This window comes from Hypomesus transpacificus, chromosome 9, assembly GCF_021917145.1.
Source record: "Hypomesus transpacificus isolate Combined female chromosome 9, fHypTra1, whole genome shotgun sequence".
Classification (NCBI taxonomy): Eukaryota; Metazoa; Chordata; class Actinopteri; order Osmeriformes; family Osmeridae; genus Hypomesus; species Hypomesus transpacificus.
This window is the reverse complement of record NC_061068.1, coordinates 15,593,412-15,613,027: the sequence shown is the minus strand read 5'-3', so window position 1 is coordinate 15,613,027 and position 19,616 is coordinate 15,593,412. Positions and strand designations below refer to the sequence as shown.

The following is a 19,616-nucleotide window of genomic DNA, read 5'->3' as shown; positions in this document are numbered from 1 at the left end:
TGCTGGGCTGCAACAGACACTGAGGGTGTGCTCTCAGTATGGCATAGATCATGATATAAAATATAATGCTAAGAAAAGCCCCATATTGATAGTCAGAAGTAATCAGGACAGGAAATTAACCTTCCCTACCTTTTATTTATCTGGCAGTCCCCTTGGTGTTTGTGAGGAAATAAAATATCTGGGCCATGTCATTTCTGATGATTGGACAGATGACAACGATATATATCGACAGCACTGTAAAATATATTCTCAGGCCAATATGTTATTAAGGAAGTTTTCTATGTGCTCAGATTCAGTTAAATGTTCCCTGTTTAGAACCTACATAACACCATTGTACACTGCTCATTTGTGGTCTATGTACAGGAAAAGGAGTATACAGAGACTGAAAGTAGCTTACAATGATGCTTTTAGATTGCTACTTAATGTGCCTAGGTGGCATAGTGCTAGTCAGTTGTTTGTGTCTAGGCACGTACCAACCTGTGAGGCACTCTTGAGACAACTGATGTATGGTTTCATGTGTTGACTGGACAAGTCTGAGAACTGTATAGTAGAGGCTCTGGTCAACCCTCTAAAGAGCTGCTATCGATTTACTTCGAACTTAAGACGACGTTGGCACAAAAGTCTTCATACTTTTTAATGCACTGTATTATCTATGTTTTATCTTTTTGTTTTTCTCTCTTTTTTATAGCTCTATGTCTGTTATTTTATATGGAACTTGGCGTCTGAAATAAAGATTTATATATATAAAGTCTGGTTCCGCCACTGCAATCAGGGAGGCTGGCACTGTCTAGGTGTTTAGGGTTACATCAAGAGCACTGAGTTGGAACTGATTATCTGTGTTCAACATCCATTTGCACATTTTATTTCCATCTCTTCTTAATGCACTCTGGTAATATGTTTTGCTTAAGATCTATATGTATGTAAAATGAATGTGTTTTCATAGTGGTTAAACTGTAAGCTCCTTTGTTTATTGTTGGAATGTTCTGAGACTAGTTAGGTCAAGAGAGGGGATGAAGGATTTACAGGTATGTCTGTTTGACCAAAGACCCTGGAGGATGTGTGTAGCATATTATACTGGCCTGTTATCTAAGATTGTTGATACAATGGAGATTAGTTTGACCACGGGGTCCATCTGGAGACATGAAGTCTGGGTGATTTTTGGGTCATTTTGATGTTTTATGACACCCTGACTTGTTGCAGGAGAATCCTCATCACCTGGGGGAAGGAGCTTTGGGACATCAGGTTCTGTGGCTGTTGTTTCAGCTGTCAACGTGAACCTCAATTTACTCTTGAATAAATTGACCACCTTCAACTTCTCTGAACATGCTATCGGCTGGTTTGCATCATATCTGGAGCATAGAGAGCAACGTGTTAGAATAAACACTCAACGCCACTACAATTCATATATGTTTAGTGTTTTGCACCTCCCTGCCACAGGTGCTAAGTGAGTTTAGTTTACATTTGAATAATGTCAGTAGAGGAGAATGGAGCTGCTGCTGCTGCCGCCGCCGCACGGGTCCCTCAGAAGGCTCGAGATGTTCCTCTGCCCCCGCCATTTCCGAATGATGGAAGTGAGTCTTTCCAGTTGTGGGCCAGACGTTACGAGGTCATTCAGGAGGCTACAGAGACACTGGTGTGAATCTGGATGCAGTAATGGCGACAGAGTTGCCCACTAGATTACCGCCTGCACTTTTCATTGTCTGGATATAATTTGCCCTCTACAACACCACGTTCGTTTGCAGCAACAAAGATAAAGTTGCAAGATACTTTTGGCAGAACGGACATAATGGCGTCCTTCCAGGCTTTTACTAACTCCCGTAGTAGGAAGCCCAATGAGGCCATGGAAGTGTATGCTGCTGATGTATGTAGACTAGTGAAAGAGGCTTTTCCAGACTTTGAACCAAATGCTGCAGAATATATGAAACTCACACGTTTTCTGGCAGGGCTGGATCAGGAACTTCAAATTAAGTGTCATGAGAGAGGAGTAAAAACATTCAAAGAGGCTTTTGATATTGCCACTCAAGCAGAGCGTGCCCGGCAGGCTGCTAATCTTATGCCACCAACTACCCCTCATGCAAACAGCTGCGGTGCCACAACCCTGTCAGTCAACACAATCTCAGACAGTACTGCACCTCTTCAGAAAGTTGTTCAAGATTTCACCGTCACCGTCAGACACTTAAGCAAAGATCTAACTGACCTAAAACTGACACTTAATGCCCAAACCCTGACAACACGCCATCATGCCTACTCACCAAACCGTCATCAGAGGTCCCCTTCCCCACGTGGCAGAGACCAAGGATACTCCCCAGGAGCACAGAGATATGCTCGCAGTTTTACCTACCAGTCATATGGGTCGTCGTCATCTGTCTCCTGAGACATACCAGAATTCTTCTGCACGCCAGAGTATGGACAATCGCAGACAGGACTACTACGGACGTGACAGAGACAGACCACACTCGAGAGATGTCTAGAGATTACCAACACTACAAATTCTCACCTGATCGTCACCCAAACTACTCCAATGAAGACATGCCACGACCTCACTACAGCAGACCAAGTGGAAACCTCGCCGCTACAGCCCAAGTCCAGTAGGCAAGCGTGTCTCTTTCCAAGATGACCGGGGTGGTGATCAACATGACCACCATGACCATGGGTATCAGGATGACTATCGGCTGGGAAACTTCAACTAGCTGATGCAGTAGGGCATCCATCAGCTAGCCCCCACCTAGCCCCTTTCTCACATTGTGCATTGGTGCCACCTTGTGGCCAACAAAATACACTGCAAAATAATTCTGCTGTTACAGACAACGAAAACTGAAACACTTTCACTGCCTACGTCAGGGGAATAGTAGAAGGCTCTGACATGCATATTATGTTGGACACTGGTTCAAGCATTTCATTTATTAGTGAGAATATAAGAATGTCACTTCCATCATTGAACAGAAGGCTTATCCAAATCGGTAACAGGGCAACATTTGGACACACTTGGCACTGTGAACATTGCACCACGACCAGGCTAACTAAACTTACAGCATGAAGTTCAAGTTATTAGGAATGTTAGTCAGACTATTATACTTGGCTGGGACTTTGCAACAACATTGTGCTGTGCTAGATTTAGGCAGAGGTTTGTGCCACCTTCACAATCAAGATCTTCCTCTGCTAAAGACCACAGAAATGACACCAGACAGCTGCTCTGCCCATGTTACTGAATGCACCACCATACCTCCCCACTGTGAAATGCATTGTGCAGTGAAGCTGATGCCTGTTGCTGCTCATCTCTGTACACCTACGGGATACAATGGTCTCTTGGATCCATACCACACAGACCTGGACGGGGTTACAGTAGCACGCACACTTGCAAGAGCGGACAATGGTTTTACATTTGTGCGTGTCCTGAACCCTACAAACACCCCCATTGTGCTACAACCAGGTATGCAGCTAGGACAGTTCACCCCTGTAACGGACAATGAAATCAGTACAGCTGCTCCGACAGTTTGTCAGGTATCACCAACATCTCCACAGTCTTTGCCATTTGACGTGAAGTGTGGCAGTTTTACAGATTCTCAGTTTTCTGAACTTTTCAGTAACTTTGTTACTGTCATACACTGATGTGTTCAGAAAGACTCCAAATGACTTTGGAAGAACTAATTTAGTCAAACACAAAATCAATACAACGTCAGACTCACCAATCAGAAAGCGTGCCTACCGCACCTCTCCACATATGCGGTCTGTGATCCAGGTCACAAGTGGAAGACATGCTGGCACAAGACATAATCGAAGAGAGTCATAGTCCATGGGCTGCGCCAGTGGTTATGGTGCGGAAAAAAGATGGAAATTGGCGTTTCTGTATTGATTACAGGGCGCTAAATTCAGTCACTGTCAAAGACGCGCACCCTTTGCCCAGAACCGATGACACACTAGATGCACTGGGTGGCTCTGCTGTGTTCAGCACCATGGACTTGTCATCAGGCTATTGGCAGGTCCAACTCGACGAACAAGACCAAGAAAAAACGGCGTTTACTACTGGCCGCTCTCTCTATCACTTCAAAGTCATGCCAATGGGATAAGTAAATTCACCCCCAACATTTCAACATCTTATGCAGCTTGTACTACAGGGACTGTCTTGGAAAACATGCTTAGTGTACCTTGACGATATAATTGTGTACAGTAAGACCTTCTCTGCCCATCTGCTGCAGTTGAAGGAGGTGTTTGAACGTCTCAGAGCTGCAAACCTTAAACTGAAACCGTCAAAGTGTGACTTTGTACAATCTCAGGTGACATTCTTAGGACATGTTGTATCTGCTTCAGGTGTGCAACCAGACCCAAAGAATATTGACAAAGTGAGGGATTGGCCAACACCTGAGAATCCTACTGAGGTTAGGGCATTTTTGGGACTCTGTTCTTATTACAGACGTTTTATACATCCGTTTGCCAAGATTTCACAGCCTCTACATGCCCTTACTCAGAAAGGAAAAACGTTTTCATGGACTGATGTGGAACAAGCAGCATTTGACACTCTTTGCCATGCCCTCACACATACTCCCATTCTGGCATATCCAGATTTCTCTAAAGAATTCTTGCTTTTTACTGATGCCTCTAACATCTCTATTGGATGCGTGCTCTCACAGTTAAATGATAGCAGCAGGGAACATGTCATTGCCTATGGTAGCCATACCCTCACATCAACTGAGAGAGGGTGGTCTACGTTTGAGCAGGAACTGTGGGCCATTGTGTGGTCCGTACGCCATTTCCGCCAGTACCTCACGGGTCATCCATTTCGAATCATAACAGACCACAAACCTCTCCTAGGATAGAGGAAGATGGCCTTGGATGGTGATCCAACTGGGCGCAGAGCGAGATGGGCACTGGAAATCAACCCATATAACTGGACAATTGAACACAAACAAGGTCTTAAACACTGCAATGCTGACTCCCTATCACGGCGTCCACGTAGGACCGAAGACAGTATGCCTATAAGGGAGACCGTATCTGTGAACTATGTGTCAGTTGAAACAGAGGGCCTCATGTACGTACATTCGCAAACATAGTGTTATCAGCGCCATGGCCAACCCGCAGATTGCTCACGCTGTGATACTTCAGTTTACGTCGTATTTACGAAACATGCAAGTCATCGGGTAATCAGCGCCTTTCTCCGCCCACGACACCGCACATTGCGAGCATTTAAACGCATAATTGAATGGGCCTCCTTATCTCTTTCTATCATGGATCAGCCACCAAAGTCGAAACAGCGATGACTGTTTGAAATGATCCTGATGCCAATATTTGTAATGTAGCTAGGAGTTTAACAACTACTGGAATGGAATGTGAACGCTGAGTCGGAGATTTGATGTAATCTTTGATTTCTTCCAGTAACTGCAATATTGCATGACTGCTTGATCATCTGTAACGCGTAATGATTTTGTGTTCACTCAATTCAAAAAGTGTGATCCTTGTGGCAAAAATCCTTTGGCCTTTGTCTTCGTCTTGCTCGGTTACGGCTGCCATTTCACCAGGAGACATATGCGCATCCTGGTTTACGCCTGCTTTTAAAAAGCGCAGAATTTTCAACGCAACATAGAGGTGTGCTTTTACAGGCGTTTTTTGTACATACCGCGGAAAACATAATTAGGCGCACTTAACGCATCCCATCCCATCTTTTTATGGGAAACTCCCCACTTTCCCCTTGACCCTCCCGTGAATGCATATGCATGACACAAAAAGCGCAATTTGCCATTTTCAGTTTCCGCGACAGGCAGTCTGCGCTTTTACCTCAGTGCGCCATGTTTGTACATACCTCGCCATGCTTTTACGCGCAAATTGCGAAACAAATACGCCTGAAGTGGCCGCAAAAGCGTTAGTACATGAGGCCCAGAGTGTCAGTTCTACGACTGCGTCACCAGAACATACTGCATTGACTTCGTCAGTACAGCCTGTCGCGGCTGACCCTGTGCCCAGAGACCCACTCTGTTATGACATAAACAGAAACACCCTTCAGGATGCCCAAAAGGAAGATCCTATCCTAAAAACTGTCAGTGAATGGGTCTTAAATGACACTAGACCACACTTTTCACATCTGAAGGGCGAGCGGTCTGAGCTGCGCCACTACTGGAGAGAGTTTCCCAGACTTGTCATTGTGGATTCCATCTTGTGTCGTAGGGTTCGGCCCCCGCCAGGTGACCCTGTATGTCAAGTGGTGGTCCCAAATAGGTTGCAGAATGAAGTTTTTAAGATGTTACATGGACATTCACTATCGGAACATTTTGGCAGCAATAGAACACTACAAAATGCAGTGACTCGGTGTTATTGGCCCCATATGAGCACGGACATCACCCAGTGGTGTCTCCAGTGTACTGCTTGTGAGGCACGTAGGCCACCGATTCCACACCAGCAGGCTCCAATGCAAAACATAGTGACAAGTAGGCCTTTTGAGAAAATTGCTGCTGACTTCACTGAACTGCCACTCAGTCATAAAGGTAACCGTTACATACTAATTGTGATGGATTACTTTACAAAATATATGGATTTATATGCACTACCTAACCAAACAACAACAACAGTCGCAAAATGCTTGTTTGAGGACTACATCAGTAGACATGGGGTACCACGCAGTCTGCACACAGATCAAGGCCGCCAGTTTGATTGGGATTTGGTCAAAGAGTTATGCAGACACCTTGGAATTCACAAGACACGGACAACCGCCTATCATCCTATGTCAGATGGTATGGTAGAGCGAGCCAACCGCTCTATTAAAGATCAGTTGGCCAAGTTCCTCTACACCAAAGGGGGTGAATGGATGATCATCTACGCCAGGTTGAGTTTGCATATAATACAAGTGTGCATTCATCAACTAATCATACGCCTTTCTTTGGAAGCTCTGGTAGCTCTGGACCTTTGGTAGAGAAGCTCGTTTGCCAGCAGACATCATCCTTGGGGACTTGCCAATGGCTACAAATGCTACACCTGGAACCCCTGGTGAATATGCCACGGCTGTGAGACACAGACTTTATTCTGCATTTAACATGGTAGCAGACAACATAGCTATGGCAGGTGCTAAACAGAAGCATGACTATGACCGCCACATGAGGCACAATGCTTATGAAGTAGGTGACCTGGTGTGGGTCAATCTTCCTGCACTTGCCAGACAAAAGTTATCTCCCAGATAGACTGGACCTTTCAAAGTGCTGCAACGCCTTGACTCATCCTCAGGGGAAATTGGAGTGGATTACAACCTACAAGACCAACTGGACCCGAGGGCAAAACCTAAGGTGGTTCACTATAATCGCCTTAAGCCCTACCGTTCACCATGGACTTGTAACTTGGCCCCCACTACTCCTGAGCACATCCAGGCTAAGCCCAATCAGGGTGTTGGCTCCCAGCTCACGGCCCTCTCAGCTTCACGGCCTTATGTCTATCGGAGCTGTGAGCTTGGGGAAAATGAGCCTGCATCGCAAACAATGGACAAGGTCCCAGATCCTGTGGCAAACACACCTGGCATTGAAGCACACGCCCCTCAGGAACGGAGAACCAGATTAGGTTGCATCGTGCGCCCTCCCCAACGTTTTAGAGATGACACTTAAGGAATTTCACAACAGTTTTGTATGTTCACATATAGTATAGGCCTACAACATGTATTTTGTTCAGTTATACAGTTGAGTTTTGCCTAATTACCTGATTAGTTGTCTTTCAGAGCTTTATACTGTACCTGTCTTAAACTTTGAACTTGAACTTTCTGGATAAAGTGGAAATACCAGTAGATTGGGATGTTATAGGTACACTGTGGTAGGGCCCAGCATGGATAGCGACAATATATGGCAGAACACAGGATATAATTGCATTTTGTGGGATGTTTTGTGTGTGTGTATGTGTTTTTTTCCCCCACAGGCTCCATTTGTTACTCTCATGTCAGTAATGTTAATAAGTGATGTGCGTCAGCTAAAACGAGGACGTTTTATTTTCTGGAGGGGGAAGTAGTGTAAGAACTGTTATACCCATAATGCTTTACGGGTAATTGGGGGGATATACTAGAAAGCAAGCAAAAGGAGAGGAATTTGTGGTGGCTGGAGTTTGAGTAAAAGTCTTCTCAGTTCGAACTCGTGTGTCTGTGATTCTTTATACATCTACTACACCAAGAACCTATTCCCGGAGAGATCAAGGTTTACACTACGGTGAGCAAGCCATCAGGAAAATAAATGGGTCACAGCACAGAAATTATTGGCACGCAGAACACGCGTCCAAGCAAGTGCTTCCCTGCTCCCACCTCATTGGCCTAATGTAGGAGCTGGTAAAAAACCCCAAAATAGTTTTTTTTCCCCGACTTGAAATGTCTTACTTTTCCTAGTGACCCCAACATTTATAAAATGTAAAAAACAATTAACATCACAACAACCAAAGTGAAAGTGATATTGGCCGGGTTTCCCACATTCGTTAAGAAGCTCTTACATTTACAATTTAGTCATTTAGCAGACGCTCTTATCCAGAGCGACTTACAGTAGTCACGCAACACTGCCTTCAGATCAGGAGATGCACAAGCCTACAGCACATCCAGAGCAAACCTGAAGAGGGGCATCAAAAAGGCCAAGCACTGCTACAAGCTAAAGATGGAGGGACACTTTCCCAACTCTGACACTCTAGTCTGAGGTGCCCTAAGGACTACTGCCCTGTAGCACTCACACCCATCGTTATGAAGTGCTTTGAGCGGCTGGTCCTGGAACACCTAAAAGACTCTCTACCATCCACATTGGACTCTCACCAGTTTGCCTACCGCAGCAATAGGAGCACAGAGGATGCCGTTTCCATGGCACTCCACTCTGTGCTCACTCACCTGGATAATAAGAACGCTTATGCACGCATGCTGTTTGTTGACTTTAGCTCAGCATTCAACACTGTCATCCCAACCAAGTTAATGACCAAACTTGGAGACCTGGGAATCAACACCTCAATGTGTAACTGGATTTTGGACTTCCTAACTGACAGACCCCAGAATGTTCGATCAGGACTCACCTGCTCCACATCCATCACACTTAACACTGGTGAACCCACAGGGCTGTGTGCTAAGCCCATTTCTCTACTCCATCTTCACCTCCGACTGCAAGCCTGTGTATGGATCTAATTCCATCGTCAAGTTTGCGGATGACACTACGGTGATTGGACTGATCAGCAACAACGATGAGACTGCCTATAGGGAGGAGATCCAGCACCTGGCCACATGGTGCACCGAAAATAACCTGCTCCTCAACACCACTAAAACAAAGGAGTTCATCGTGGACTTCAGGAAAAAGTCCTGGAGGCACGCACGACACCTTCCACATCAATGGAATGGCTGTTGAGCGTGTCTCCAGTTACAAGTTCCTGGGGACCCACATCTCGGCGGACATGTCGTGGACGACCAACACCTCCAGCCTGGTCAGGAAGGCTCACCAGCGCCTCTTCTTCCTGAGGACACTGAGGAAGAATCAGCTCTCCTCGGCGATCATGGAACTTCTGTTGCTGCGCAATAGAAAGCATCCTGACCAACTGTGTCGCAGTGTGGTATGGGAGCTTCTCTGTTGCGGAGCGCAAGGCACTGCAGCAGGTGGTGAAAACTGCCCGGCGCATTATAGGGACTCTACTACCTGCCATCGAGCACATCCAGAGGAAACGCTGTCTGCATGGAGCTCGCAGCATCCTCAAGGACTCCTCTCACCCAGCCTACACACTGTTTTCTCTACTGCCCTCCGGCAGGCGTTTCAGGAGCCTCCGGACCAGGGACCAGCAGACTAAAGAACAGGTTTTTCCCAGAGCTGTTTCTTTACTGAACTGGAACCCCCGTTGATCCACCCCCTCATATACAGCTAACTCTCCTCTTCTACCTCACATCTGCCCCCCTCATATACAGCTAACTCTCCTCTTCTACCTCACATCTGCCCCCTTCATATACAGCTAACTCTCCTCTTCTACCTCACATCTGCCTTCACTTTGTTATTTGCACTACTGGAATGTCAATTTGCACTCCTGTCTGTTTATTACAGTAACAACTGTTTACTTATGAATCTTGCACTACATTACCTTAACTGGATTATGCTCATTTGCACTGCCGACTGTTTATTTACAGTACCTATTTAACTGTTTACATTTGCATTTTGCACCGTACTTCTAACTGTAATATGCAATCACTTTCCACTGCACTTTTACACATTTTTAGGATAGCTTCTGTCCATACTTTACTGCACTACACTGTATATCCTGCACTTACTGCTATTGCACTTCTGGTTAGACCTAAACTACATTTCGTTGCCTTGTACCTGTACTTGTGTAATGACAAAGTTGAATCTAATCTAATGATACCACAGAACCAAAAAGAGTTTACAATAACGTCCAAAAGAAAACACACCATGTGTAATTATGAGACGCTCACTGAGGGACTAGGCCTACATAAAACCTTTACAGGTATTTAGAAAGAAAACATAAAAAATCATTTACAAGCTGCCACTGTACAAAAACTCTTCAGAACTCTTCTCTTCCCCCATTACACAAAGAGATTTAGCAAGTATTAGCTATGTAACATGCTGTATGTTTCAGGGCTTTAGTTTCAGTTGCTTGGCAGATTTTGTTTGTGATAACTAGCCAAGTCACCCAAAGCTAACTTAACTTGAGTGAGAGAGAGATGTGAAAGCAGAGACCGAGTACTAATGCGCCTTTAAGAAAAAAAAAGAATATTACAATAATATTTAAAAAGCTGCATTGCCTGGCCACGGACACAGCACTACATTAAGAGTGCTAATTACAGTTACAGATCAAATCTAACTTTGCACCTAGTCAAACCCTACTGCTTGAGTGTTTTGAGTGGTATCACCCTGCCTTGGTCTTGATTCGGTATCGCCCTGCCTTGGTCTTGGACTTGACTCGGTATCGCCCAGTCTTGGTCTTAGTCTCGACCCCTCAAAGTCTTGGTCTTGTCTCGGTCTCGATACACATTGATCTCGGTTTAGGTGGTCTTGACTACAACACTGTCCCCCTGGTCCTGACCTCCTGCCTGGCCTGACTCTGAACCTGCCTGCTGCCCTGTACCTGAATGACTTTGCCTTGTGGATTACGACCCTTGACTGCCCTGACTATTCATTGGCCGGACCCCTTGTACCTTTAATAGACCACAAACTTACGACCAGTGTGTGATTCAGTGCGTGGAGTGAGATTATAACTATAGTTGAGTCATGTTGAACATGAATACAGACCCCAGTATCTCCAGCTTGCAGAGTGGATTCCCCAGTCCAACAGAGAGCAGCTTCATGCCTGAATCCCCCAGGTTGTTGTTACTCAAGTCCAGCTCTGTCAGATCTGAGGAGGGCAGAGCTGAGGCCAGCGCTTCACAGCACCGTTCTGAGAGGTTACAGTCATTCAGCCTACATGACATAAGGAGAACATGAGACATCATCAGAGTCATAGTTTGTGCGATAGAATCATACAACAATCAAATTTACATCACAATATGTGCTAAGTCGTATTGTTATTTAAATTCTTCAGATGCCTTATACATACAGAGCAGTTTTGGAGTTTTTGACCACTGGCAGCAGCCTCAGAAGACCTTCCTCTGATCTGGAGTATATCTTCAGGTCAAACACGTCCATCTTCTCTTCTGAAGTCAGCAACACAAAGACCAGAGCTGACCACTGTGTAGATGAGAGCTTCTTCTCACTGGAGAGACTTCCTGAGCTCAGGTAGTGTTGGATCTCCTCCACCAGAGAATGGTCATTCAGTTCATTCAGGCAGTGGAACAGATTCATGCATCTCTCTGCAGAGGGATCCTCTCTGATCTTCTCCTTGATGTACTTGACTGTTTTCTCATGGCTCTGTGTGTTGATTCTTGTCTGAGTCAGTAGGCCTCGTAAGTCAGTCTGGTTGGACTCCATTGAGAGACCCAGGAGGAAGCGGAGAAAAAGGTCCAGTTGTCCATTCTTATTCTGCAAGGCCTTGTCCACAGCACTCTTGTAGAATCTGACTTCTGGTTTCTCTTTGAAAAGAGCCAACAGTTTGTTGGAGCTGGAAGCTGATGGAGTCTCAGACATCAGATTCTGCTGGTTGTTGATGAATGAGAGAAAGACAAACACAGCAGCCAGAAACTCCTGAAAGCTCAGATGGACAAAGCAGAACACCTTCTCCTGGAAGACTTTACCATCTTGTCTGAAGATCTGTGTGAACACTCCTGAGTACACTGAGGCATCACAGACATCAATGCCACACTCTGTCAGGTCTTTCTCATAAAAAATCAGGTTGCCTTTTTCCAGCTGGTGGAAGGCCAGTTTTCCCAGTGACTGAATACTCTGAATGCTCTCTTCATCCCAGTGTGGATCGGTCTCAGTTTTCCCAGCATACTTCACCTTCTTCTGTTTGGTCTGTAACACCAGGAAGGCTGTGTACATCTCAGTCAGGGTCTTGGGCATCTTCTCTTTCTTCTCTGTTCTCAGCATGTGTTCAAGGACTGTAACAGTAATCCAAGAGAAGACTGGTATGTGGCACATGATGTAGAGGATCCTTGATGTCTTGATGTGTGAGATGATTCTCCTGGCCAGGATCTCATCACTGCATCTCTTCATGATGTACTCATCCTTCTGTGGGTCATTGAACCCTCGTACCTCTGTCACAAGGTCAACACAGTCAGAAGGGATCTGATTGGCTGCTGCAGGTCGAGTGGTGATCCAGATGAGAGCAGAGGGAAGCAGCTTTCCTCTGATCAGGTTGGTCAGCAGCACATCCACTGAGGTGGACTCTGTGACATCACACCAGCTCTTGTTCTTTTTGAAGGCTAAGGGCAGTCGACATTCATCCAGACCGTCAAAGACAAACAGAACGTTGTACTTGTCGTAGATGGAGATTCCTGATTCTCTTGTTTCTGAGAAGAAGTGATGGACAAGTTCCATCAGACTGAACTCTTCTCCAGCCAACAAATTCAGCTCTCGAAACGGCAGAGGAAAGATGAACTGGATTTCCTGATTGGCTAGTCCTTGAGCCCAGTCCGTGATGAACTTCTGCACAGAGACAGTTTTTCCGATGCCAGCAACTCCTTTTGTCAGAACAATTCTAATAGGTGTGTCTCGTCCAGCTGAGGGTTTAAAGATGTTGTTGCATGTGATGGCTGTTTCTGGTCTTGCTGATTTCCTGGATGCTGTCTCAATCTGTCTCACCTCATGTTCTTTATTGACCTCTCCACTCTCACCCTCTGTGATGTAGAGATCTGTGTAGATCTTATTGAGAAGAGTTGGGTTTCCTTGTTTGGCTATGCCCTCAAACACAGTTTCAAACTTTTTCTTTATTTCATATTTGAGTTTCTGTCGACAAATCTCAGCAAGCTCATCTAAACAAAAAACAACACAAGTGTGTTAAGTGTGTATTTTTGCTAAACGTAGTTTTGATTATTCACAGATTATGAACTGACAATGTTTCCTCTACATTCAGTTAAAAACATATTTCAAATCTATGCTCATTTATTAGGTACACAATAATGAAACAGCTTAGTACACTCACACATAGTACAGAGTCATAGGAAGATCTACACATCATTGGGCTACTCTGAATCTCATAACTTTCTTTGTATATCTAACCTTCATCATGTACCATCAATCGGTCAACTCAGACTAAATATGGAGTCTCTTACTTTTCTCCAGAGTGTCAGCCAGCTCCTTCTGGTTCATGTTCCTCAGGACGTGCAGTGTGATCTTCAGAGCTCCCTCTCTGGCACTGCTCTCCTGCTTCTGATATTCAGGGTCCACCGCTTCCTGGTCCTCCCTCTGACTCTCTAAGCCTTCTGGGAAATCTGAACTCAGAATCCTCTTCATCCTCTTCAGCTCTTTCTTCACAAACTTGATAACAGTCTCCTCAAGCACCTGAAACAGAGAGGGAAGATATCAGACGAACCAGAAACTCTATACACAGTAGAACAATATGATAACAATGATTCTGTCTTGTTTGTACTTTAAGGCCCTGTCACACCGTAACGTTCTGGTCGACGTTCTATGACGTTAGAGGAAACGTTGGTAATCGTCCATGGTCGCTGGTATAGCGCCAGAAGAGCGTTGTGTGGACGCTGGTGATGCTGGGCGGTGATTGGTGGAGAACGCTGGTCCAAAAAAAAAAACGTGCACAAAAGTTCTCATGGGAAACAGCGTTCTTCAACGTTTAATTTTAAACGCTGGATAACGCTGAAGAACATTTATGGAACGTTTGACTAACGTTGCACACGTTTGGCTATCGTTAGTCGTTGTTACCATAGCGTTACTTGGTTGTTATTCATCGTTTGCTTTCGTCGCACGTTGTCGCGACCCAGTGACACGTCCTCACACGCTAATAGTTTTCAGGGGTGTCTTACTTGGTCGCTGTTACACGCTCCTCATGCGTCAGTCCCACGCTAGTCATGCGTTATAGTCACACGTTAGTCACACGCCAGATGTGTCCACCTCGCCCTAGAATGCTTGAAATTGAACAATTAGAACGTTCAGAGAACATTGACTAGAACGTTATCAGGGTGGCCGTGGGTCCTTAAAAAGTCTTAAAAAGTCTTAAATCACTTTTCCTAAAAATAAGGCCTTAAAAAGTATTAAATTGTCTTAAATTCAGATTGCATGGGTCTTACAATTTTTTGGTGTCATGTCACTGCGAAAATGCAGGCAATCTGTTCTGTCAGGTCGAACTTTTTTTTTGTTGCGCTGTGTTGTCTATGGTTCGGTCAGAGCGTAGCCTACTGCGCAGATTTTGATGACGTAAAGCATCGGCAATACAGAAATGGTTGATAGCCACTCAATTTAGAAACATGGGGAAATGAAAGTTCAATTACAAATGGCTTGAAAAGAACGAGTATTCTTGGTTAAGGTTGGTGCCTGGAAATGCTTATGAAGTGAACTGAGGGTCGGAAAAATTGATAATTTGGGTCAATGGGGATCAGAGCGATGGAATCGCTCGTGCAGAGCAAAAACACGCAGACTACAAAGACCACGCCAGAAGTTTCTGCTCCAACATTTCCATTGCTAGCAACGATGTCAACGCTACAACGGTGGATGTTACAGTGGGTGGCAAATGTATAGTAGAGGTGCGCAAAACCACTTTCGGCCAATCATGTTTTTAGGTGATAGGGACCCATTTATGGCATAATTTACCAACAGAAATAAAAACACAAACCGAACTGAAAACATTCAATAGAAAGATGAAACACTGGCTGAAAGAAAAGTCAGGTCCATAAAGGCAGGAGCGCACAATGTCTCTGTTGTTCCTGTTGTAATGTATTGTGTTGTTACGTGATGTGCTGTTGGGTGTAATGTGGTCATGAATCTGTGAAATGTTGATATACTAATATATTGCATCTGCTGCATGATTGTGTAACTCACACTATGCAGTAGAAAGGTTTGACCAGGGACTGGGGTTGCAAATTAACCTATTGGCTAAAAACCTTTAATGCAACACATCTACAACATTAGCTATGTATGTAATAATGTGCGCTGCATTGTCCCTGACAAATAAACAAATAAATACAAATTATGATAGGAAATCCAGAGCCAACAATGCCATCTGACCTCTGAGCAATTACACATTTAGTCAATGTTCTTGAACTCAACCGATTATTGTCATTTTACTATACTGTTCATTTTGAACAGACATCAGACATCAGTGTGTTTATTTGGAAAGATTACTGTAAATTTCCACTTTTGATTTGTATTTCCATTGTAAGTTTGGTCTTAAATTTAATTTAGAAGTGGTATTAAAAGGTCTTAAAAAGTCTTGAATTTAACTTGTTTACCTGTAGACACCCTGGTTATGGTGTGACGGGGCCTTAAGATGAACACAAAACTTACTGTGAATATGGAGGACAAGTCCTCATGGTGACTCTGGTCTGACTCAGACTTCTCCTGTTGATCTCTGAGGACAAGAGATGACATTACTTAACCACATGAACCACATGTACAAGGGCTGATCATCTACTAAAGAGTATATCATACGTAAGCATGAGTGGTAAACTGAACTGTATCCACTCATGCATACACACAGAGACACTGTATAAGACTGATACCATCACTACCAAGTAAACCATCTTCTATACCACTACAAGGCACTATTCCTTTAATACATTCATCAAAGATAGCAGCACTGTCACCTCCAGGTAAACAAGTGTGTTGTGTTTCAACCAGACACTGAAGAATGACATCAGGGTCCACCTCACACAGGGCTGCATGTTTGCTAGCAGCCTGCTTTAGACACTGCAGCACTCCTCCACCCAGGAGTTGAAGACCTTCTGGTCTCAACCAGTCTAAGTGGACTGAGCCCCGCCCGGTCTGTGCTCATACCAGGCCTGGTACCTGCAGGGCTGGACACTGACTCTCATGCTGTCTGTGGGTGTGTGTGTCTGTGTGTGTGTGTGTGAGTGTGTGTGTGTGTGTGTGATGTGTGTGTGTGTGTCTGTGTGTCTGTGTGTGTGTCTGTGTGTGTGTGTGTGTGTAGAGAGGTTATTGTTCTCAGACTTTCACTAGAGCTGCACTGATCTCTCTTATTTGTATGTAAAGCTATTATAACACAATTACATGTTAACAATAAATGTCAAGTCTTTTAAGGTGGAGAAGTAACTCACAGGCGTATCCTGGAGTTCGCTCTAGTCTCTACTGAATTAGAGAGAGCAGCTTTGAATAACAAGTCTGCACCGATATGGAATGACCTAATGGTAGTATGGTATAGCTTGCATAACTGCATTAGTTTCAGGGTAGTTTGTTGTGGTTGTGTTGTGGTTGTGTCTCTGTTTTAATGTCAGGTAAAGTTCAACATTAAAGCAGCACAGTGGACTGGTAGGTTGTGGTCCTGTCTCTCACTGATCAAACACAACAAGGAGGTCAAAGGTGTTGATGTGCCTGATGGTGGTCTAGTGGTTAAACCATAGATACATAAAGAGAAGATCAACACCACATGTTGATGAAATAATATTAAATAACAGCTCCCTCTCACTGTGTAGCTTTACCTCATGGTATGAACATCAGCCAGGCTATGAGTTCTGACTTTGTTTAGTAGAAATGTCACATGATGATCCTGAATCTAATGATGATGTTATACTTCAAATTATTTATTGTGTGTTGTCAATTAATGTATATGGCCTACCTACCTGTATACACTATACACAGACGGCTTCTTCACATCAAGTCCCCTTCATCATATAACATTGAACACCAGCAGAGGTCAGTACATACCCTTCCTCATTAGAAGGTCCTCCTCCATCACTGAAGTTGATAGGTCGATCCATAGACCAGTCACTCTTCATGGACACACAGCTGGGTACAGGTGAGGCTGGTCTCTGCTGTCTCATCCTGTCAAAAAACACAACAAAGTGTCTTACAAACATAGATCATTTAAAGGAGACACCAGATATCCTATCCAACAACATTCCGATTGTTTGCGACCTCAACATTGAGTAACAGCTGTACAGAGGAGAGAGTTTCTTTAGGGATTTTGTCCTTATCTTCTCTGAGGGTTTAGGTTTGGTTATCGGTGCTGATCTGTGGTTCTCAGATGATGTTCCTGAGTGTGATAACTATGTCCCACTACAGGTTATTAGTCACCTCAACAATGAACACCAGCAGAGGTGACAACAGAAGACACACGGTCTGTGTCACAGCCAGACTTACAGTCATGAGCTCCAACTCTCCTGGAATTACAGACACTAGGAATGTTTAGTAGGAATGCCAGGTAAAGCTCATGACTTCAAGATCAAGTTGGCCCTGCGGATGGCTGCCTTGGTCAGTCGGTGCCCTGTGTTTGTTTTGTTGATAGGCTAAATTCAGTGTGAGAATGTATTTCCTACGGCAGCTGAAGAAATTCAGCCTGCCAAAGACAATGATGGTGCACTTCTACACAGCCATCATTGAGTCCAGCCTCACCTCCTCCATCACCATCTGGTACGTATCATCCACACTGCTGAAAAGGTGATCGGCTGCAAATTGCTTAACCTCGAGGACCTGCACACCTCGAGGACCCTGAGGCGAACGAGGAAGATTGTGGCCGACTCCTCCCACCCTGGACACTCAGTTTATCCATCTGCTGCTGGCCTCTTCAACAAGGCCAAGGACTCCCACTGCCATTAGAACTTGGATCTATTTAATCCATCCACCACTTATTTGCACATTGCACAAGCCATCTTCATATTGCACTGTTATCCAAATGTTATCCTATTTTTATATATATTTTATATATTTTAGATATTGTTTAGTTGTTTAGAATGAGTTATTGTACGGACTATTGTACATTTCTACTCTTTTTTAAGATTCTTATGTTTATTGTATGCACCTTTACATTTGTTTGAATTTACATGGCGAATAATCCAAATTCTGATTCTGATTCTTAGTGACACAAAGTAAACCATAATCTATTCCACTAGATGGCAATGTTCCTGTATAACATTAATTAAATATAGAAACACTGTCACCCCCAACTGTGTTGTTTCAGCCAGTCCACCTCGCACAGGGCTGCATGTTTGCTAGCAGCCTGCTTTAGACACTGCAGCACTCCTCCACCCAGGAGTTGAAGACCTTCTGGTCTCAACCAGTCTAAGTGGACTGAGCCCCGCCCGGTCTGTGCTCATACCAGGCCTGGTACCTGCAGGGCTGGACACTGACTCTCATGCTGTCTGTGGGTGTGTGTGTCTGTGTGTGTGTGTAGGAAGGTTATTGTTGTCAAACTTTCACTAGAGCTGCACTGCTCTCTCATTTGTAGTAAAGCTATTATAACAAAATGACCTGTTTACAATTAATGTCAAGGCTTGGTGGAGAAGTAACTCACAGACTTATCCTGGAGTTCGCTCTAGTCTCTACTGAATTAGAGAGAGCAGCTTTGAATAACATGTCTGCACCGATATGGAATGACCTAATGGTAGTATGGTATGACTTGCATAACTGCATTCGTTTCAGGGTAGTTTGTTGTGGTTGTGTTGTGGTTGTGTCTCTGTGTTAATGTCAGGTAAAGTTCAACATTAAAGCAGCACAGTGGACTGGTAGGTTGTGGTCCTGTCTCTCACTGATCAAACACAACAAGGAGGTCAAAGGTGTTGATGTGTCTGATGGTGGTCTAGTGGTTAAACCATAGATACATAAAGAGAAGACCAACACCACATGTTAATGACATGATATTAAATAACAGCTCCCTCTCACTGTGTAGCTCTACCTCATGGTCTGAACATCAGCCAGGCTATGAGTTCTGACTTTGTTTAGTAGAAATGTCACATGATGATCCTGAATCTAATGATTATGTTATACTTCAAATTATTTATTGTGTGTTGTCAATTAATGTATGTGGCCTACCTACCTGTATACACTATACACCAGGGGTGTCAAACTCATTTCGCATCGTGGGCCACATACGGCCTAGGGAGATGTCAAGTGGGCCGGACCATTAAAATTATACCATACTCTGCTATAAATAATCAAAATATCATGTCTTTCTTCTGTGTTATCTAGTTTAATTGATATAAAGACCATATCGTATAAAGACCGTCCAACCGCTTTAACAAGTAATGATCTCTTCGGTGGTGTAGTTGGTTAAAGCGTTATACGACTACATATTGTTAATGCGAATCTGGGATCACAAGTTCGCGCCCCAGTCCAGTGAATCTCGTACGATAT

At 44.3% G+C, this 19,616-nt stretch overlaps 2 protein-coding genes across 9 annotated transcripts in view; both read right to left on the bottom strand.

The window, feature by feature from the left end:
- LOC124471292 (NACHT, LRR and PYD domains-containing protein 12-like) overlaps positions 1-19,616 on the bottom strand; it is a 1,476,309-nt gene that overhangs the window by 291,064 nt on the left and 1,165,629 nt on the right. The window lies entirely within an intron of this gene.
- The window catches only part of LOC124471307 (NACHT, LRR and PYD domains-containing protein 6-like), a 332,215-nt gene that overhangs the window by 290,085 nt on the left and 22,514 nt on the right, over positions 1-19,616 (bottom strand). For 3 of the 4 annotated variants that reach the window (XM_047025773.1, XM_047025774.1, XM_047025776.1), the window contains exons 5-9: positions 17,193-17,309; positions 15,816-15,879; positions 13,628-13,856; positions 11,515-13,327; positions 11,211-11,378 (exon numbers count right to left, since the gene is read on the bottom strand). In XM_047025773.1, the coding sequence (XP_046881729.1) occupies positions 11,211-11,378; positions 11,515-13,327; positions 13,628-13,856; positions 15,816-15,879; positions 17,193-17,309 (2,391 nt within the window). The remainder of the gene's footprint in view (positions 1-11,210; positions 11,379-11,514; positions 13,328-13,627; positions 13,857-15,815; positions 15,880-17,192; positions 17,310-19,616) is intronic. The other variant, XM_047025775.1, reaches the window with a different exon arrangement.